The 15,251-nt window shown below is 47.0% G+C and overlaps 5 protein-coding genes across 5 annotated transcripts; 1 reads left to right on the plus strand and 4 right to left on the minus strand.

Moving 5' to 3' along the window:
* Positions 1–516: 516 nt before the first annotated feature.
* On the minus strand, positions 517–5,911 carry Pmar_PMAR029450 (paramyosin, putative; the record flags this gene model as incomplete). The annotated part of the gene is made up of 29 exons (XM_002784477.1): positions 517–888; positions 948–1,056; positions 1,101–1,173; positions 1,226–1,310; positions 1,357–1,488; positions 1,540–1,659; positions 1,712–1,822; positions 1,864–1,919; positions 1,966–2,087; positions 2,136–2,233; positions 2,443–2,515; positions 2,566–2,677; positions 2,734–2,902; positions 2,949–3,091; positions 3,141–3,170; positions 3,372–3,433; positions 3,483–3,616; positions 3,664–3,817; positions 3,865–3,965; positions 4,021–4,293; positions 4,354–4,428; positions 4,490–4,639; positions 4,700–4,786; positions 4,840–4,979; positions 5,040–5,168; positions 5,212–5,371; positions 5,419–5,541; positions 5,593–5,715; positions 5,762–5,911. The coding sequence occupies 29 exons, from the start codon at positions 5,909–5,911 to the stop codon at positions 517–519; spliced, it is 3,666 nt and encodes a 1,221-aa protein (XP_002784523.1).
* An 884-nt stretch (positions 5,912–6,795) lies between these two features.
* On the plus strand, positions 6,796–8,011 carry Pmar_PMAR029451 (conserved hypothetical protein). Its single transcript, XM_002784478.1, has one exon. It carries the CDS (start codon positions 6,797–6,799, stop codon positions 7,979–7,981), a length of 1,185 nt encoding a protein of 394 aa, XP_002784524.1. The 5' UTR covers position 6,796; the 3' UTR covers positions 7,982–8,011.
* Positions 8,012–8,458: 447 nt separating this feature from the next.
* On the minus strand, positions 8,459–10,492 carry Pmar_PMAR029452 (hypothetical protein; the record flags this gene model as incomplete). Its single annotated transcript, XM_002784479.1, has 6 exons — positions 8,459–8,526; positions 8,573–8,625; positions 8,670–8,777; positions 8,822–8,991; positions 9,493–9,656; positions 9,703–10,492. 6 exons carry the CDS (start codon positions 10,490–10,492, stop codon positions 8,480–8,482), a joined length of 1,332 nt encoding a protein of 443 aa, XP_002784525.1. The 3' UTR covers positions 8,459–8,479.
* A 754-nt stretch (positions 10,493–11,246) lies between these two features.
* On the minus strand, positions 11,247–12,340 carry Pmar_PMAR029453 (Thioredoxin domain-containing protein, putative; the record flags this gene model as incomplete). The annotated part of the gene is made up of 4 exons (XM_002784480.1): positions 11,247–11,356; positions 11,406–11,862; positions 11,977–12,126; positions 12,299–12,340. The coding sequence occupies 4 exons, from the start codon at positions 12,338–12,340 to the stop codon at positions 11,247–11,249; spliced, it is 759 nt and encodes a 252-aa protein (XP_002784526.1).
* Positions 12,341–12,492: 152 nt separating this feature from the next.
* Positions 12,493–15,014, minus strand: Pmar_PMAR029454 (hypothetical protein; the record flags this gene model as incomplete). The annotated part of the gene is made up of 12 exons (XM_002784481.1): positions 12,493–12,639; positions 12,686–12,761; positions 12,805–12,872; positions 12,917–12,992; positions 13,040–13,154; positions 13,198–13,346; positions 13,431–13,575; positions 13,622–13,760; positions 13,861–14,078; positions 14,433–14,508; positions 14,550–14,681; positions 14,841–15,014. The coding sequence occupies 12 exons, from the start codon at positions 15,012–15,014 to the stop codon at positions 12,493–12,495; spliced, it is 1,515 nt and encodes a 504-aa protein (XP_002784527.1).
* Positions 15,015–15,251: the final 237 nt, after the last annotated feature.

Below are 15,251 nucleotides of genomic sequence, written 5' to 3' on the forward strand. Positions count from 1 at the left end.
TCAGGTCATTAGTCCTACTACCATTCCTACGTAATGTTATCATCTTAGTGTACCAAGCTGCCAGAGTTTGGTGCATGCTCCTTCGTTATTGCTGGTTACGATGATGGTAAACAATTGCTACAGGCCACGGATACTCCACTTGTCATAAGTATCATGGCTGATGCTCAGAAGATCGACCGGAGTAGTTAGCCCTCCAGTGCTGCTTTACACTCGCTACTTAGGTAATTTACTCTCGGTACTTGAGGATTTGAAGGTTGCTTTGAAAGAGGTGAGGATGTTATTTGATCAACAACAACAACACAATTAGTCATATTTCTGTTCTTCCTATCGTTGTTGTGTTCCAAGCCACTCTCCAACTCGGGGTCTTCGAGGGAATTATCTTGCAACTACATCGTTATTTCGTGTCCTACAGTATGCACTCACTACCCAAGATACTCAACATTAATATTCTAAGGACACTCGATAAATAGTTCATGCAGTAGCAAACATTTCATGTCTTTTTACTCGTTTTACATTTTACTCGTCGGGTGTAGCATTAGTAGCATTGCTACCGTTACCACCCTCTGCTGCTCCCTTCATTTTCATGGGAGTACTATCCTTTATTATGTTATCCCGTGGAATGTCCTCTTCATGGTAACCATGAGGGTCGTCAGTACTGGCATGAACCATAGCCTCAGAGTTGCCAGCAGCTCGATGATGATGAACAACATGTACTGCTGCTACTACATCGGTGGAGGAGGGCGGCGGCGGTAGTGGTGAGGAACTTGACTCCTCTACACTGACGTCCTCCTCTTGTAGAGGTAAGCTATTATCTAGAGCAGCCATCCCAGCTAGTTGAGATAGGAAGATATTGATAGTGTTATCGATGTCTTTAACATGCCCTCTCACCTACTTGAAAAGCCACCAACCTACTACTACTACTAGCATCACCTCCTCCTCCTACTTACCGTATTAGCCACTACTGTAGATAGATCCTCCTTCACTGTATTCCATTCCTTCTGCATTGATTCTTTGAATGCCTCTGTAGTGGTACCCATCCTCGCGATATGTGCATATCTAGATAGGAGCTCCCCCTCTAGATGGAGAGTCTACCTATCTACCTCTCCTCCATCTCCATCACTAACCTCTCTCTATCCTCCTGTAATGAGGTCCTTAAAGACTCTGATACACGACCTGCCACCAATGGTTACTTAGCCATTACTACCCCTTCTACTACTACTACTACCAAGTTCCTCCCTCAAGTGTTGTATCTCCTCTGTAGTTATGGCATTCTTCTGCCGTAGAGTAGCAGTACGATCGTCAAGCATCCTCTATAGATAATGAAGCACTATCCCTTTAGTATGGAGTTATCATCACCTTCAACCCTTCAGCAGCAACAGCCCCAGTAAGAGATGCACGCCTAGACTGCTGTTTCCTCCTGCTACTACCGCTGGGATACCCTTCCAATACTACAGCCTCACAGGCTTCCCTAGTCTTGTTGATATCATCCTAATCACACACGATATTATCATAAACAGTAGTAGTAGTATGAGTGGTCACTTGTAGTTGCCTAACATGATCGTCCATATCCTTATGAATACCATCTATAACCTCTTGTAGTAGTAGTTGCTGCTGCTCGGTGCTTTCAGCTGCTGCCTCCCCCGCCGCTAGCGCCGGCCCCTAAGGGTCACCACACTATCTACACCGTTATCATGACCTTGATGATGATCACCTCAATGATCGGGTCATCGTTATTGTCGTCGTCGTCCTCGGTCCTGATCCTCTCCAAGCCTCTCGTATCCCCTCCCTCCCTCCTCTCCTCCTCCTCCTCTATAGGGCGTGCCTACCCAACACTACTAAGCAGAGCGAGCCCGTGTAGGGTACATCCATGCCAACTGACTGCCTCCTCTCATTATCCCTCTTCTCTGCTGTGTTATCACCTAGACAGCATGCTAACCTCTCCCCTGGATGTGGTCTGTATCCTACTAGTATGGTAGGTAGGTTTTTGGCATAGGGCATCATCATCATGAATCTGACGTGTATGAATAGCAGACGACGACGACGACGTCGCTATGAGGTGATGGAGCTGTTGATGTATAGCAGAGCATCTAAGGCGATAGCAAGATAGTCAGTCCAACTTACTACCACTGTCCTACCTAGCAGCTATCTCCTCCCTCCTATCCTCAATATGGAGGACCCCATCCATGCCCTCTGCCATGGTAGTAGCATCCTTACCCATCTTGAGGCCTACGTCCTAACCTCATCAATCTCCCACCCTATAGTGCCCGTCTGTTCATCATACATGACCGCCACTCGAGGATGCCCCTCCTCCTTCTCCTGCTCTCCCCAGGCCCTCTAAGCACTTCTCCTCTATAGTATGAAGGGTGGATAATATCCTCTTGGCTGCCTTCACGACCTGGCCATGACACAGGGTAAGGCATCATGTGAGGGCGTGGTAACTACTTCAGTAGTTTGAGTCGACTCATCGGTGGATTCACCCTTCCCCTCCAACCTCCCTGAGACCTCCTCCCTCAACCTAACGAGCCCCTCTCTCTAGGGTATACTTCCACTCAAACGCCTCCTCACATCCTAGTAGCCTCCTCCATAGCCTCCAATCGTCCAAGCATAGTCTCCTTGATCGTCTCTAGCCTATCCTTGGTAGGGGTATGTAAGGTCCCTACTCCATCTCGATTGCCACCTATCATACTACCTCAACGGGGCGGCTCGACAACATCAACAAGAGGGGCAGCCTACCTCCGACGGCTAGGTCCTCCTCCCCCATCACATCACCAGCAGCAGCAGTAGGACTCATTGCTTCCTTAGTGGCCCCAAGGGATAGTCTGTTACTACTCACCATCCTCTGCCCCTCATCCCCTATAGGTATGCTCCTACCCTTTAGGCTTGCATCCAGCCGCATAGTAACCTGTAAAGAGATCCTCCTGTACCACTCCCCACCCCTCTACTCCTACCTGTTCATCAAGACTCTCTAGGAAGGCCCTAACCATACCATCCACAGCCAAGCGGAGATCATCGAGGTCTGTGGTAAGGCCCTTGAGGGCAGCAGCTCTATCCTCCTCCTCCATCACCTCCCCTTCCCTACCCTTCAGCCCATCTGAGTACCCAGAGACCCATCCAGCTCGACACAAGGCCCCCCTGCCTACCATCGAAAGCCTCCCTCTTGTTAGCCTCCCCTACCACACCACCTTGTCCTCGACGCCGTGGGACTTCATAGCCACGGTGACGACTCTATCACACTCTGTAAGCTTCGATCGACAGATGTTTAGTTACCTCATGAGGTTCCCGAGGTATGGATCTCCTCATCACTGACTCCCGTACCAAGGAATCGAGTGATCCTCTCTGGTCATCCATGATGTGATCCTTAAGCCTCTTACAGGCCACCGCCTCCAATACCCCCGAGCATCTACCTTCCCATTGCCGTTGCCACTCAGCATACCTAACCTCAACACCGGTACCACTCCCACAGCCAACAGACTGACTACTACCTCTTATCATCAGCTACTCCACGACGATCCATACGGGTCGATAGGGTCCTTATAATCCCTTCCAATCGAGATGCTTCCGATGCTACGAGGTCCCTGGCCATCTGCTGGCCTCCACTACCCAAAGAGTCCATCTCCTACAGAGGGTGTCGATCGACTATTCCTCGTTTAACAGATACCACACCTCCCGCAACTCCTGTTTAAGATCCTCTAAAGCCTCCTTCCCACAAATAGATACGTCCTCTATCCTCTGTTGGAGTTCCTCAATAGTATTAGCCCATGCACCATCCTTAGTCAGCATGGACGTCATCATACCATTCACCTTATCATCGATGTACCTACACAAGGGGAGTACCACCAGCATAATCATGATGATGATGAGTACCTGCTAAGCCTATCAGCTCGATCAGCATCATTAGCTGCCTTCCTATGGACCTTCCTCCTAATGGATTCTACTTCCTTCTGTAATCCATGTACATCAGTGACCTACCCTAACCCTCTAGCAGACTAACCCTTCAACCCTCCTCTTCCTCCCCTCTACCTGTGAGGAGGATACCCTCCTAATACCATCCCTCAATAGGGCGGCAAGAGTATGGCACTCCTGAGCCCTAGAGGAGGCCTCCTTAGTGATAGCATCGGTCAAGGCTTGCTGGGCTTCGGTTACTTCCTTTCTAATACCCTTTACCGAATCAAGGACGGTGGCCTCAAATGCTGCCATCTTGTCGAGGAGGTCTGCCTCCAACACTCTAGCTCGGTCACTATCATCAAAGCTGCCTCTCCCTTGCACTTCTGCATCGATAACCCTTGCTAGAGTCTAAAGGTGACATGTACAGATGCTGCTGGCTTTCTTCTCCTCCTCCAAGTGAGGGCCCACCTCCAACTGATGTGAGGCCTGCTTGGCCGACCTCATGGCCTTCCTTGAGTCATCCATAGCCGTGTTAGTCTTACTCTGAAGGATGAGCAGGATGAGGTGATGTGTGCATAATGATGGATAGTAGTAATAAGCCTACCTCTAGATCCATCAAAGACCTCCTTATGCCGGCCACATCAGTTACTGCCGTATTCCGTACTTCCTTAACCGAGGCTTCCATTCGATGCTCGTGTTCTGATATTAGACTCTTTATAAAGCCGAGGAGGTCATCATGGATCATCCTTATAGCCTGAGAGTAGATCCTTTAGTGATGATACCCTACTAGGGCCCCTCCCCCCTCCCCCCCTACCTCCTCCCTTCCCTTAGTAGCCTCGGCTATTGCCCTATCTCGAGCACTATCGATCTTACTCGTCATCTCAGTCTCCATGGATGATATCTGCCCTCCACTTCCTCCTCCTCCTCCTGATCCCTACCCCCCATCCACCTCACCAATTGAAGTATGTCATCATGTCGCCTAGCCACCTCAAAAAAGCATGCCTCCTGTACTGCTGCTATCTGCCGAGATACACGACTCATTGCCGCATCAAGGCCCGCTGTTGACAGTACAGTCTCCTTCCCTAGACTATCACCTGACGACCACCACTACCTCTCCTTCCCATATTGCATCCCTCTAAGCAACACCGACATACCTCCATCTCGTTCAGTGATAGTATCCACCTTGCCGCCTACACCCAATAGGCCTATACTCAATCGACTCTGTTGTTCCTTAACCTCAGCCAATGCTTCCTGTAACTCCTCATTCAGCACCATCAGGCCACCTACAGACCACTACTTAACATGAGCACCTACACTCAAGCCTACGTTCCGTTATGGTCTTGTGTACGATAGCCTCTACCTTATGGTCGGACATCCCTTCTGCCTCTAGTGATGCTACCCTTGTGCGGAGGTCTACTTGGGCCTTACTAGCCCCCCTTAGCTGCCTAGCCATTGTCGTAAACTCATCACGAGCTTGTTCATTTATCTAAAGGCCATTGAATGAGCACCATACCCTATGAGATGGTATACCACTGAGATTTGACTCTGTAATTTGCGTAATAATCGAGTATAAATCTGATTATTAGAGTCCATCTTCATAGCAACAGCCTCTATCCTATCCTCTTGCCTCTCCATACGGTCTAGTATATATCCCATCTAAAGGATGAGGCATCAGTAACAACCCTTAGGGTTATCAGAAGACCCCACCTGTCTTCGTATGGTGGTAAGCGTGGCATCCTCCTCCTCCTCATTATCATGAGCCTCTCTGTGTGCAGGGTTGTTATTGAGTATCCTCCTCCAACGATGTGGTCTGATGCCTCCATCAGCTACCTTCAAGGTGGATGGAGTTATTACTATTACTATACCCTAGTACTACTTCTGGATTAGATCCCTCTGGTGATCTAGGAGGAGGAGGAGGAAGTGAGACATTACCCCCACCTCTGACGAATTGAATACCCCCCTTATTGCTAGGTAGGCCGGCAGCAGGAGCTACTACATTGAGTGGTGGGAGCAGACGCCCTGACATTAATTAAGGTCAACTACAGCAGTAATTCATGAGGAATGGCCTTATACTACTAGGAGTACACCGCTGTGTAGAGTAACCACAAGGGTGGCTCATTACATCCCTATTACAGTTAGACCTACTCCCAATGATGATAACATACTCAACTCAGTGTAGGGTATGAAGATCGTATATGAAGAGCAATGCTATTATCATGTACTTGCGGGTATCCAAATATACGTGTAGGAAGGTCTGTTGTGTCGGATGGTGGAGTACTTGAATATTGTTAGAATGACCCCATTGTTGAATGTGGTGTATGGTGATGACTATGAGTCACGAGTGTGTGTAGTCCAAGCCATCGGAGCATATCCCATCATACACACGATCTAGTCGATAACACGACGACAAGAAGCTTATCTATGAAGTTATCACGACTAGGATCCCTCAAAGTGTTTGGCACAAGATACATTATCAATAACTCTGTTCGTAGTAGTAGTACCCAAGATATACAATCGTACAATACCACATAAAGTGATGTACGCAGTGCTTATAGGACCTTAAATACTAATAACATACTCGACTACGCTATCGAATCTATGTCGTTGCGGTCTGAATTGGCCATTTCAGGAGTCTTGCTCACTTGTCTCTTTTTGCACTTCCTCATCACTTCACAGAGTTTACAAGCACGCATGATACATATCTCATGCTTCCAATCAGATATACCACAAATGGTAGACTTTGAATAAGACACAGCAATGTGCACGGCCGTGGACGGCAGACGAATATGTTATCCATACCAGTCATATAATATAAATAAAAGGCTGTCAACTTGGTCGTTATTAACAACCACCATTTGATGATGATGATGATGATGATACTGAGTCTTCCAGTTGTTGTTGTTATACCTCAATGGGACGTACTACGTTCTATATCCTAGGCCTCCTCATTTTTGGATGTCTTAATACTATAATGAGTAAGGTCCAGTTTCAGATAATATCGGTTGGTATAGAAGGGCATACCAAGTTCTTCAAGAAGCCATGGTTTAACACCCTCACTATGTTCCTTGGTATGTGCATAGTCCTTGCCATACACTTCATCACGGTCTGCTACAACCGACAATCATCGAGGAGGAGTCAACAGCCTCTATTAACCCATCACCAACACCCTGAGACATCATTTAAGAAGGCCTCCTGGTTGATAGCATTCCCTGCCGCATTAGACCTCATTGCTACCGTCTTCTGCTTCCTTGGTTTGCTCTATAACTCAGCATCTGTCTATCAGATGTTACGTGGATCCATGATAATATTCTCGGCCATATTTTCCGTTATGTTTTTGAAGCGACAACTACGGCTTTATCATTGGTTTGGAGTACTCATCTGTGTCGCAGCGGTCATTGTTGTTGGTGTTGCTGGTATGAAGAGTACTACTACCATCAGCTCTCCTACTGATACGGGCCTTCGAGCCTTCGGTATGGCTATGATAATCCTAGGGCAGATCGTTCAAGCTCTTCAAGTAGTGGTAGAAGAGCGTCTATTACGACATCATACGATAGCCCCCTTCCTTATCACTGGTATGGAGGGCATCTGGGGTACACTCTTAATGCTCATTATCGCCTTTCCTATTATCTACCTCATCCCAGGGAATGATGCTGGAAGTGCTGAGAACCCCATAGACACCATGGTTATGATCGATAACAGTACAAGCCTCCAGTGGCTCATCCTACTTTATATTTTCTCAGTATTCACCTATAACATGTCGGGTATGTTGGTCACCTTTGCCCTATCAGCTGTACATCGTACCATGCTAGAGGCATCGAGAACAGCAGTTATTTGGATAGTGGATTTAATCATCCATGCTATAGCCCCTGAGTCGGTGTTTGGAGAGGTGTGGACTATGTGGTCCTGGCTTCAGCTATTTGGGTTTGGGTTATTGATATTTGGCCAGGCTGTTTATTCGGATATCATCCGTATACCTGGTTTCTACTACGACAGAGCTCCTCCCAAGCCAGAGCATCTCCGATCTCCTGCGGCAATGATGAGTAATGTTCCCACTCCCCCGCCGAGTATTCGCCACAGAGAGAATCCAGTAGATTAATTGTATCACTCTGATATGTCATCACTTCTCTCGATTCCCCACAGCTCTGTGTTGCCAGTAAGTCTAGCCTTATACAATAGGCTATTCACGATTAGAAAGATTGCATGACCGGGTTGCAAGAGGATTCTAAACTGAGGGTTCCACAGCTGCTGAGACGTGTGAGGCTTTGTTAATCACAGTTGTCATTCATGGAGAAAGCGAGTTATCCATGTTCATCGAAGCATCCGAGACCTAATACATATCGTTGAGCGGCTATGTCAATTATCACAACCTGCGTTGTCGAGGGCCATTATTTTGAGATCAGTGGGTCTAGGAGAGTAGAACGCATCATTGTGCAAGTCTACTCCAGGACCCTTGATCTCAACGAGATGTTTGCCATTTGCTGTTCTAGGTTTTCCCTTCAGTTGTTAAAAGGTAAGAATCATGTCCAGAGTAAAAGGCTAGTCGTCTAACTAATCAACACAATCGGAGTAGAATAATGAGAAGTGATCATGATATTTACTCCTCTAGGAAGTATCGGCAAGCTGCAGCGAGTCGTCTCTTATCTGCTGTAAGTAGTATGATCATCATCGTCATCCATAATAGCATTACCATGCATTGGGGGTCCAACCGAGTGGAAGTATTTATGGGGTTCAAAGATATACCTGATACCATTCGAAGATTTCAATGTACCAACATCGAGACCTACATATCCCCTTCATTAAGAATAAACTGTTCATTTTCAATCGTGCATTCAGCGCTTCCTCGTATGCAGAACAATGCTGTGAGGTCGCTATCATTGCCCCCGTCTCGATGCCTAATAGAGCCGATAGAAGGATGGACTAAGGTAAGGATACTCACCTTGTCATACCATTAGAGCCTGCCGCCATATGAATGAATTCAATAAAGCATAATTTGAGTTTCTGCCTCCACTGGCCTTCCTTAGCGAGGCCCATCCTACGAATATGGGTGGAGTTACGTTCCCCTAGAAGCTGTCTGACTCTAGCATCTATCTCACGTATGAATGGTACCTGAACATCCTGGTTGTGCATTGAATAGTTATACTTATTCGCTCATTGCGAGCAAGTATTGGGATAGACTTTAGACTGTATTTAATTAACGCAGTACCAACACTCGGAACGGGAGGTCTTGTTTCACGTGCCTCTTCCTACAGATCTCATTATGGTGGAATACTTCCCTGGGGTCATATACAGTGACTGTATCATAGTATAAATCGCATGAACCGAACAAGCCTGTTGAATGGATTCTCCCCGCTCCTACATGTTTGCTCTATAACGACTATCACACAATCGGTGAGTTGTAAAATTAACTAGTCATAGACTACACTTACACGGCTAGATGCTAGTAGGGAGATCTTAGCTGAAAAACTGGGTGACGAGCAGCATGAACACTCATGGTACTACTACCAGGAGTGTTAGATATTGATACAATGAGCTTAGTCAAATGGGGAACTCACCGAGATAGTATATGTCTGGTCCCGGGTTCCATCCCCGACACAACCCTCTTCTTACCGCCTCAGGATTGATATCATTCATATTCTTGAACGTCTTAATTCCTCCTCTCCTCTTCAACGGTCCTGCTGTACCCACCCTTTCCATCAACTCTTCCGATATCTCCTCATCCTTCAATGGTGACGAGAACATGACCCCAGCCACACCGTCCATGGCGCCAGCACCTGGTGCCCAATACAGTCAGCAGCAGCCTTACCCACCTCCCCTTACCTTGTGCCTCATAACCCGAGGTCTCAATATCACACCCATCTACCACCCGTTCAAGCTCTCTACAGGCATCTTCGGTATGATCACCAAGGACAGCCCGACACTTAACAATCTGAGCCTCTATCTTCTCATACGCTTTTGGTGCTACCACATGCATCCACAAGTCACCAAGCCGATCTCGACAACTCTCTGCATTCACAAATAGCCATGCAGTATCCCCTTCATAGAGAGCTCTCGAGTTAGACTGAGGCTCCGGAGGAGCATCACATTGTAGCCAATAGTTGCAGTGGCGAACAAACTCTCGTTCACCACTACTTCCCAAGGACTGCAATACATACCCTGGATCACCAAAGCCTCTAGCCATGACCAGGAACCAACACTGTGGTTGTAAGTTCTTAGGGTTGGGCTGCCTTCTTAAAGTGAGATGCCCTTCAGCCTTATGGACGGCCACGTAGATATCCCCTTGATTGAGCAGTCGGAAGGCAATAGCTCGAGGGTTAGAGGTACTCCTCACAACCTTTAAAGTGAGTACACCCTTACCTCGAACCCTAGACAAGATTTTCAATTGTTTTTTCGTTCGATCTACACCCCAAGCTAAGTCAGGATAATTAACACTTTGAACATTTACAACAGCACCATGTGATAGGATATCCTCAGTAGTGAGGAAAGGTATCTTGCATGTTGATCTTGGGGTTGCTGGAACAGGAGGTTCTTGTTCCCTCTCATCACACGAAGGTGTCTTGCAGCAGCTGCCCTCGGAAGTTCGTCGACGTTTACTCTCACTCGAAGGCATACGATAGAGTTCCCAAACTATGATAAACAGTTCACTGCTGATTGACGAGACTAATCTCAACTTGACAATACGGTTAGTGTGACAATTTTACACAGGTATAATCGTTCAAGCTGAGTGATCAATCAAATCTCTTGACAGTAACCTAAGTAAAAGAAACGGTTGCTCACACGCCAAATAATTATCTCTAATAGAGATTCTCTATCCTAAAATATCAGTCCCGAATTGTGACCCATAGCGGAATGTGGCTGCTGCTTCTACCAACGTAGAGCACACTGGTGTACTCACCCCGCACAGGTTCGATCCCCGCAGCATTCATTAATCCGTAGGGTATGAGATGGGCAAGTGATCGAGGGAAGCCGACACAGAAGGCTCCACCATCCACAGAGACATAATAGTAACCATGTCGATCCCTTAACCTCGCGGTTCCAATGAGGTATGGTACGTAATGAGAGGAAAGCGTGTCCAATCAGATAGAAGGTAAGTATCAGTATTCATGCTCCACTTCAACATGGCTAACCAGAAATGCTGAGAAGGAATAAGCCACAGACTACAACAACGACAAGTGTATAGTTCTGTCCACAACTGGATCCCAACTACATAAGGAAGGCCATGTACGCAGGGCAAGTGCAGTGACTCCACTACATGTACACAATTCCTCTCGTATGAACAGAACAAGACCGCTATCATAACCGAAACGGATGTACAATAACAATTATTATATACTTATTGATATTTCGCGCGCCACTAAATTCCTCTAAGCACGGAAAGCATTCTGTAAGGTCAAATTGGCATACTCCTTCTCGTTCTCATCATCATCAGACTTATCATCATCTACTCTGGATGATTGCTCTCGACGGTCTAGTCCTGAACAAGAATCGAGTTATCTCAAGTGACGCCGCATCGCTCCGCCTACTTTCGGTGATTTCCCGTCCGACATCCTTTCGAACCCTCCTTGTGAATCGAGTCCGTTCATCATCAGAAGCATCACTATAAGAGTCGTTTTCTTGCTCATCTTGATCAATCTTATTAATCCCTAACGCCTCCCATACCAGAGTTGGGCTAACGATAATTCGTTTCGTCCACACTTCTTTACCGATCAATTGTTTTACACATTTTCCATCAAAATAAACAACAACCGCTGGCAGCCGCAGAGCCGGGAAGCCGATTATCAAATCTTGGTAGAAGCCTCGGACGAACTTTACCGTCCTCCTGGTCTTAGCCAAGAATGAGAGGGACTCATCAAGTCTCCGGGACATAGCATCATGAAGGTTAGCCAAGTGTACCACCACTACAGACATTTTAGAACTCTCATTAACTTCTGTAACGAACTCCTGTCGGGCTATATCCTTTATCTTACCACCAGTATCGACCTAGAATAACAATAACTAATGCGACGACGTCGACGACCAAAGAAAGCAAAGTAGAGACTATGAATGAGACTCAAGAGAAGATGGTAGAAAACAGTAACAGTAGCCAGCGATCACCTCTCTTTCCTTCACCGCATTCCGTTTCAACTCTTCCAAGCGCTTTGCTCTGATTTTCTCTAATTCATCATCAGCACATTCGTCCACAGTTTGTTGGATATCATTCCCGCTCGGGTCCAGCGGTCGGGGGGCGAAGTTGCCCAGACGCACCTAAAACCATCGAATAAGAACATAACGGAGTATCTTACGCTCTGCGATGAGATGGCATAACAAACTATTGAGATTCAATGATCCATCGATCTATAGGAACAGCTCCAATATCAGGCAGCGCCGAGATGGGACAATTTCGTGGCGCGTGACGATACAGACTCCCTCTCCTTACATGAATATCCTCCCACTCAGTCGTTCCTGGTACCAAAGCCATATCAAACTAACCGCAAAGCTAGTGAGCTAGACTAGTCAGGAAGATTTGAATATTCCCACCCATTGAAGGCTTCAAACTCGACATCGTTGAAGATTAATCGGAAACAAGACGCACACGTTGCCAAACATGAGTACCACAAATCTGTCACGTCATCACATGGTGATCCTTGTTGGGAGTTTCTGTAACTTTAAACCCGCCCCTGACAGCATCCATGCCTTACTAGGCTTCTGTGCTTTAAAGAAGTTCTCGCCGATATACTGGAAGGAGTTGCTATCGAGAGCGCACTCTCTAGCGTTGAACTGATATCATAAAATACCACTCCCGGGATTCGAACCCGGGACCAACCTTGGTAGGATCCGAATACTGGTCAACATCCCCCTTTGCCATATGCCGCTCTCTAAAGTCTCTCAATGCAATGAACCTGAGGTCGGACACTAGCGTCCACCACAACACTTCTATATCACCTGCTCATCCTAATCATATCAGTTCTTCTCGACTTCAACGTCACACGTCTCCAATGCCAAAAGGGTACCTTAGCCACTCCTCTAACGACATAACACTACCCCCCTCTACTACCTGTACAATCCTGTATCCCATGGCTTTGATAATACGCTCTTCTAGCCGACGTGTTGCTAGCTTATCAAAGGAAGATCTATATAGGGCTACCTAGCTATATGATACCATACCCCTATCTATTACCCATAGTATCGATCGAAGTTATTGCACTCCCAGATCAATCTCCTATCCCTCTCCAGAATGTCGAAAGTGAATGGTCCACGTCGAGCACGAACGAAATGAGCTACCTTCAACTTGCCTAATACCACGGCTCCACACGAGACGACATCCAGTTATACTACGTAAGATCTGACTAAGTTGTGTTAGAAACTTGGGCAACCGCAATGGATGGGCATTTTCCGGATACTTCTCCACTACACTATCAGCATTCATATCTATTCGATGAACTCTACGAAGGACCGTTTTAGCTTCGTCAGACAGGGGTAGGTACCTAATACCGAATCCCCTGCTATATACCACAAGACCGATTATTCTCAGGAGGGTAGCAGCCAGCGGTGTGGACCCCCTATACTACAAGTCGTCTCGTAGACAGTATCTTAAATGTGCTCTGATGAGGAGTAGCCGTCGATGGGCCGAACGATGGTCGTCCATAAACCACGTATCGGGTACACCATCTTGTATCCGACTGATAATGACCCTAACTAGTGGCCCTAGAGTACCTAATGCATCAATCGTTATCAAGTACTTGTAGTACTATATTCAGACTTGATTGATATCCATCCTCCTTCAATGCCTGTAAGGACATCATACTGCATGCATAGGCTGCATCGATGATATCCTCCAGCTCAGCAGCTCCCATCATGGACGACCGTTTAACGACCTCCTCAGCCATCCGCTTACGATCCTACCAATACAGACGCTTACACTCACAACAGTTGGGTCAGCAACAATACGTGGTGATGGAATGGTTTAACTGCCAGGTCTAGGCAATGACCGAATACTACCTCCTCCATCTTCCAAGGTATCCTCAGATAGCACATGGTATGCCATAATGAGAAGATATCCTTACTGTCAATGGAATCCATCTCGGCGATAGCTCTTGCTATAATGATATTGAAGAAGGCACTTGGCCGAGTTCTGTAAGGGATACCGATCTCCGAATACTCCAATACCGTGCGATAGAGAGGACGGTCCACTTCATGTGCGGACCCATGATCATTACCTATGCCGAGCCATATCACGAGCTACTGCCGTGATATCATTCCAAGTCATTTCGGGCAGGAGTGGTATGAGACTATTAGCAGTAGCCAGAGCAAGTGGCTCATTGATAGACCCCATAAAGCTATAAAGCCTCAATAACGATGTGGTCTCCTCCGCCGTCATCCTGGGGTTCCCTGGCCGTAATAAGATCGCAGAAATTCTCGCCAAATCCGGGAAACTTCGCACGCGTTTTATCGCGCACGCTTCGAGAATAGCGATAGCCGTGGATGGTATGATTGGGGAGGACCTCAGACCAACCGGACCTGAACATGATAGCTGTACGCAGATTGGACGCCGGGGTGGACAATCGGCTCACCATCGACATTGCCGTTGGATAAGGCCTTAAACAAATCATCATCCGTCCTGCCTTCCTCAGCAGCTTGGGATAAGACCTATCAGGACGGTATCAGCATACTCGACATGCTCTCCTGACCTGCTTCAATGTAGCATCACTCACTGCCTCGGCCATGACCAAACCAATCTCCTTCGGTGTGACTGCCCTACTACCCTCTAGCTTACTAACATCTACAGCATATCTCGCCACTGGTGCAGGGGCAGCAGGACGCTGAAACAATCATGACTATAGTACACACAGGCATCTAGTGGACAGCTAGTAGGGATACGAGAAGTGAGTTCGAATACAAATGGTGCTATCATGACGTCTATCACACATATTTCCCCCTAGGATGGTGTTGATGGATCTGCTAAGGAGCTAGGATATTACGATAGCTTTCAGTGGTACTTCCTCCTCCTTATCCACTTGCTGTCCCTTCTTAGCCTTCTTACCGAACCCTCTCCTTGTCATCATCATCATCATGTTCAGTCTGCTGACTATGACAACGGCGATCCTGCTGTCGGCCTTGGGCAATACAATCGGGTTCATGATCAAACTAGGCATAGACAGAACCACGATTCTACATCTACAAGAGACCCTCTATCCTCCTAAGAGCCTATTATAGGACTCTCGGAGGGTTTGTGGCAGCAGCCATGGGGTCTGAGTGTGACTACAACCGTGACTATTCGATGAATCAATAAGGTGTCATGCGTTTCAGATCATAGGTCCGATCGATCGTTTCGATGTGGTGTGGAAACAAATTTGCAGATCCTATGGAGACCCTCTAGACAATCTCCAAGT

Source organism: Perkinsus marinus (genome assembly GCF_000006405.1).
Source record: "Perkinsus marinus ATCC 50983 genomic scaffold scf_1104296935218, whole genome shotgun sequence".
Lineage (NCBI taxonomy): Eukaryota > Perkinsozoa > Perkinsida > Perkinsidae > Perkinsus > Perkinsus marinus.